The sequence below is a fragment of the Octopus sinensis genome, linkage group LG1, assembly GCF_006345805.1.
Source record: "Octopus sinensis linkage group LG1, ASM634580v1, whole genome shotgun sequence".
Taxonomy (NCBI): domain Eukaryota; kingdom Metazoa; phylum Mollusca; class Cephalopoda; order Octopoda; family Octopodidae; genus Octopus; species Octopus sinensis.
Window position 1 is genome coordinate 100,946,085 of NC_042997.1, and position 6,000 is coordinate 100,952,084.

The 6,000-nt window shown below is 34.9% G+C and overlaps 1 protein-coding gene across 1 annotated transcript in view; it reads left to right on the forward strand.

Moving 5' to 3' along the window:
* The window catches only part of LOC115211254 (ATP-dependent translocase ABCB1-like), a 146,444-nt gene extending 142,933 nt beyond the window's left edge, over positions 1-3,511 (forward strand). The window contains exon 28 of the mRNA XM_029780102.2: positions 3,127-3,511. Coding sequence (XP_029635962.1) covers positions 3,127-3,321 — 195 coding nt within the window. The 3' untranslated portion in view covers positions 3,322-3,511. The remainder of the gene's footprint in view (positions 1-3,126) is intronic.
* Positions 3,512-6,000: the final 2,489 nt, after the last annotated feature.

The following is a 6,000-nucleotide window of genomic DNA, read 5'->3' on the forward strand; positions in this document are numbered from 1 at the left end:
CATGCGCCTATATATTTCCACAATTCTCAACTGATTTTCACCAAACTTCACACACTTATTACTTATGTCTCAAGGATGGTCATGCACTAATAACATTTTGCCCAGAGTTCCCACATAAATGGATGCAAATGGACATATTTTTTTGTATGTAGGGTCTTCCATACTTTTTTAATCTTTTTACAAAAGTGAAAGGATTTTGTCTATTTATTTTCACTGTCCACCTGCCACAGTGATTAAATTGACTAGGAACACTACGCGATGAATATCCAATACAAAACAATCTTAATCTCCATATTTAAACTGCATTAAACATTGGCAAGCTTACCTTTACCTATTCTGAATTACTTGAAAGGTGATGTTCCCTTCCCTCTCTCCTATTTGCTGATACTTTTGTTTACCAACCAATATGTTGTTTCACTTTAAGCATGCTTATTTACCCATCCATTATGATATTTCAACTATTGTCTGTTGTTTCAAATACATTTTAGCATTGTTGTTCCAGCATTTTTTAAACAATCACATATGATTCATCCCAAAGAATCAACCTTTAAATAAGAGTTTTGCTTCCACTAGTGAAAGCTAACCATATCTTTCAGGAAGCTCCACACCAATTTAATTTTATGTCGCATTCGCTGTTAGTTTATGCACAAGCTATGTGAGAAGACAGAATAAAGGGGCTTTTGTTAGCTTATCTCTCTGAAAAAATAGCTCCCGTTGCTGTTGAAAAAAATAAACTTGCAGAGGGAAAGTTTCGTCTTCCTTCAATTTCATTACTCCTGACAAGAAATTTTACTTTCATGTAAAATAATTATATTTTGTAGACATTATCTGTAATCTACTCCCAAAACACTTCAGTAGCTCTACTTTGCATCACTTGCAAACTTATATGTTCTATGATCATTAAAGAGCAACAACCTCCACAATAACCAGCCTTCAGTTTAATTTTCCATTCTTAGGCTAATCGGAAACATAGATTGCTGTGCTACTCATAAACCTTCTCAGTAGTTCAATTATTTGGCAAAAAAATATTATCAAAGCAACTTAAACTGTCCAAAGGATGGATGTGTTTGCTAGTATATATATATTTTCTTTTAAGGCAACAAGCTGGCAGAATTGTTAGCATGCCAGGCAAATTGCTTAGCAAAATTTTGTCCATCTGTACCTTCTGATTTCAAATTCTGCTGAGGTTGACTTTGCTTTTCATCCTTTTACAGTTGATAGAATAAACACCAGTTGAGCACTAAGTCCCTTCATCAAAACTGGTAGCCTTTTACCAAAATTTGAAACCAATAGACATATATTTCTCTCTTCCAATTCACCCTTTGTTTGCTTTCAACAGTAGACATCATGCAATAAGTTCCTATTTGTTGCAAAGATTTGCTTTAAAATTAGAATAAATGATATTACATACATTCTTCTATCTTTAGTATTTCACTTAATACACCTGTACTCTTTTCTGCTAATACCACATCACTGTATATAAAAAACATGGATATTGAGCATTAAAGGCGGCGAGCTGGCAGAATCGTTAGCACGCTGGGTGAAATGCTTAGCAGTATTTCGGCTGCCGTTACATTCTGAGTTCAAATTCCGCCGAGGTCGACTTTGCCTTTCATCCTTTCGGAGTCGATTAAATATGTACCAGTTACGTACTGGGGTCAATATAACTGACTTAATCCGTTTGTCTGTCCTTGTTTGTCCCTTCTGTGTTTAGTCCCTTGTGGGTAGTAAAGAAATAGGATATTGAGCATTAAATCAATTTATATAGGAAATGGAAGATTGCTTCCAAAAATATAGTTCTAATAAATAAAGTGATCTTGTAAGACAGATTCAAACCACCAAACTAAGGATGACATGTATATAACACCATTACACTCCTCTGCTCTACTGAGCTATAATGTTTTCAACAGGTAAAAGAAATATCTCTGACTGTTTTAGTATACCTGAAATAGCATTTATGGATAATTTTAAATCTAAAGTTAAACATGAATATACACATATACATCTGTTTGTTTGGTGTCTGTCTGTATTATGTACCCTGGTCAGCAATGTATGGTGCTCAAAAGAGGAAGGAATCCCATACATAATTAAATCGAAGAATCTTAAAATCCCGCTTGACTTGAGGACATTTCTAAAAACCAGAGAAAAGAAGTATTTAGTCAATGCCCTCATCTAAAACGTTTCTTGCTACAAACTCGGAAGTCTCTATTTGTTGAATAGACCCGTTGCAGCTCTTTAGAACATCAACACAGCTTGAGCTGATGTAAGGGGGATAACCCAATCCTGCCTGCACCACAGATATTAATTTTTTTTTATATATATTTTGTTTACAAACCAACTGACCATTATGTATTTTTTCCTCTAGTTGTAGAGAGGTTCTGTGCCTTCAGCCACTTGAGTCTGACAAGTTACCTATACTGCTAAGTGCTTTATAGTTGTGAAACCAATGGTCACTGTATGACCGTCCATAACTTTTGATTTCCTAAAAAATATACTACTACTCTAATGCTTTAGAGTGTGCTTCTTTTTTGGAGATATGAACCACTGACCGTTTATATATATTTATATATGCACATACTCGGAGTGGTTGGCGTTAGGAAGGGCATCCAGCTGTAGAAACTCTGCCAGATCAAGATTGGAGCCTGGTGCAGCCATCTGGTTCGCCAGCCCTCAGTCAAAATCGTCCAACTCATGCTAGCATGGAAAGCGGACATTAAACGATGATGATGATGATGATACATACATACACACATACATACATACATACATACATACATACATATATTGCTGTGTCTAGGGAGAGTCATTATGACATTCAATGACACTTCACTCTTAGTCAATTGGTTACATATTCAACTAACTAATTAATTGCTTGTTTAATTTGGTTAACCAAATTAAACAAACAATTAGTAAGTTCTTATATCAGAAAGTTCTTATACTATATTCTTATACTAAATAATCCATTATAAATATATAATATTAATCCATTTATCTATATAGTTACATACTTGTAGGAAGAAATCTAATAAAAGATATTTATTTCTGTAATTAGTTATTTGTAAAGTATATCTATTTTGTTTATTGTTTTAACTCATTTTCACATCTTTATTTATCAATTCCTTGTAGGTTGTTCAAGAAGCTCTCGATAAAGCAAGAAGTGGTCGTACCTGTTTAGTTGTTGCCCACAGGCTCTCAACGATTAAGGATTCTGACAGAATTGCTGTAGTAGTTAATGGTAAAGTGCATGAAATTGGAACACATACTGAACTAGACAAAAAGAAAGATGTTTACTTTGATCTCTTAAACAATCAAAATCTCTAATAAAATTTTATTTGATGGCACATTTTATAAAACATTTTATAAATCATTTGATGCCACATTTTATAAAACATAAAATCACGATATTAGAAACATGAACAATTTCATCATTTTAATCTTTTTTCCTCTTCTTATAAATATTTACTGTACTGCTTTTTTCTACATTTAATACAGTAGTCACACTTATTTTATATATTTCTTTGTTGCTTTTTTTGATAATATAAATCTTTGAAGTAACTGGGATTTTGTTTTTTTTTGGTACAAAGAAAGAAATTTTCAAGGGAAGAAGTTGTTGACTACCACTACACCCAATGCTTCTTTTATCTTTTACTTCTTTTAATTATTAAATTGTGACCATCCTGGGACACTGAGTTGAAGGGTTTTGGGTGGATAAATTGAATTTCTTTCTTCTAAGCCTGGTACTTATTCTATTTGTAAGTTTTTGCTGAACTGCTAAATTATGGGGGATGTAAACAAATCAAAACAAGTTGTCACGTGGTGGTGGTGGACAAACACAGATGCAAAGACAAACACACACACACGTGTATGTGTGTGTGTGTGTGTGTGTGTGTGTGTGTGTATGTTTGTGTGTATATATATAAAAGGTAAAAAATTGCCTGGAAAGGTGACAAAGAAACACAGGAAATGGGAAGAAAATGTACAAAACATGAGCATACTCATCTCTCATCAGTTGTCAACCAAAACACTTCAAAATTTCGAACCATTTTGAAGGCACCAACAGCAAAAACGCTACTGAAATAAATAAGTGGAGATATAAGACAGAAAGAACAGCAAGGATGGTGATGAAAACACGAACACATAATAAACAACAACAGAAAAGGATGAGACATGAACAATGTACACACATCCTTGCTGTACGTACAAATATATATGTGTGTGTGTGTGTGTGTGTGTGTGTGTATGTACATTCATATAAGGCAGCATTAAGAGGAGACACATGTTGAATTTAAAAAAAATAAGAAGTAGGAAAAAGATGTCCTATAGGACTTAAAAAGGAATGTAGAGAGGTAGAAAGATATGTGTGTGTGTGTGTATACAGCAGATTTGAGCTGGGCTCAAATCTCATTTGCAAACCCATGGAAAACGAATCTCCACCAACTATTCGGCCTATATGTCTGTGCACACCTTTCAAAGCAATGTATGCCAGAAGGTTTGCAAATCTAACAGAAGCCTCAAAAGACATTTTAAGATACACAAATATCAGAACTTAACTGCAGCTCTTGGTGGTCCAAGTTGGATATGCAATCTATGTGGATGTCTTTTCAAAACATTGTCTGGTTTAAAAAGCCATGATGGTTCTAAGGTGTGAATACAGGAGGTGATCAAACTCTGCATAAGGAATAGACAACCACCAAATATATATATATATATATATATATATATATATAGGATAGGCTTCTTTCAGCTTTCATCTACCAAATCCTCTTACAAGGCTTTGGTTGGACAGGTTGGACTATAGAAGAAGACACTTGGCAAAGCTGCCATGCAGTGGGACTAAACCTGGTACCATGTGGTTGTGGGTTCTTACCACACAGCCATATGCAGGCAAAATTCTACTAAATTGAACTCAGTATATAAAAAGAGAAAACAAATACTGCAAAATGTCAAGATAGATACTCTAATGATTCTGTTACTCCATCAGTCTGTATTTAACCCTTCAGCATTCAAACTGACCATATCTGGCCCAAATATTCTACCTGTTTTATATTCCAACTGGCCAGCTCTAGACTCTCATGCATACCTAACAATATAAACAATCACACCATGAAACTCTTGAAGCTACAAAACAATTTATGCTTAATTCAAAACAATCTGAATATATTAGATTTGACAGAGTAATCTGAATGCTAAAGGGTTAATATAAAATAGTTAAGACGTGTTATAAACATACTTTTCATAGCAAACTTTTGACGGTCAACAATTTTTACATCAATTAAACATATATCTATATCCCAATTAAACAGATTTATATTATACAGCTCATATTACTTTTTGAGCAGTTTAATATGGTGGTAGTGGTGGTGATGGTGGTGGTTTTGCTGGCAATGATAAAGCGGAAGTAACAGGATCAATGATCTTTACTTATTCACTGTGTAGTGTTATCATTATTACAGCTAGCACAGTTCATTGGTCATGTTAGAAAACTTCAGGGTTCACCTGATTATGGTGAGGCTCATTCAAAGCTGGTATTTGATCCAGGTTAGATGTGAAATGTCAGTACAATTTCAAACCACTCATCAAATACACACGGTTTATCTCAGGATTGCAAGTATATACATTTAAAAGTAGAGTATATGATACAGTTTTAAGTAACAGAACGTGAGGGCGCGTGGCTTAGTGGTTAGGGCATTCGGCTCAAGATCGTAAGGTTGTGAGTTCGATTCCCGGCGACGCGTTGTGTCCTTGAGCAAGACACTTTATTTCACGTTGCTCCAGTCCACTCAGCTGGCAAAAATGAGTTGTACTTGTATTTCAAAGGGTCAGCCTTGTCACTCTCTGTGTCACGCTGATTATCCCTGAGAACTACGTTAAGGGTACACGTGTCTGTGGAATGCTCAGCCATTTGCACGTTAATTTCACGAGCAAGCTGTTCCGTTGATCGTATCAGCTGGGACCCTCGTCGTCGTAACCGGCGGAGTCTTTAGAAGTAACAGAACAGAA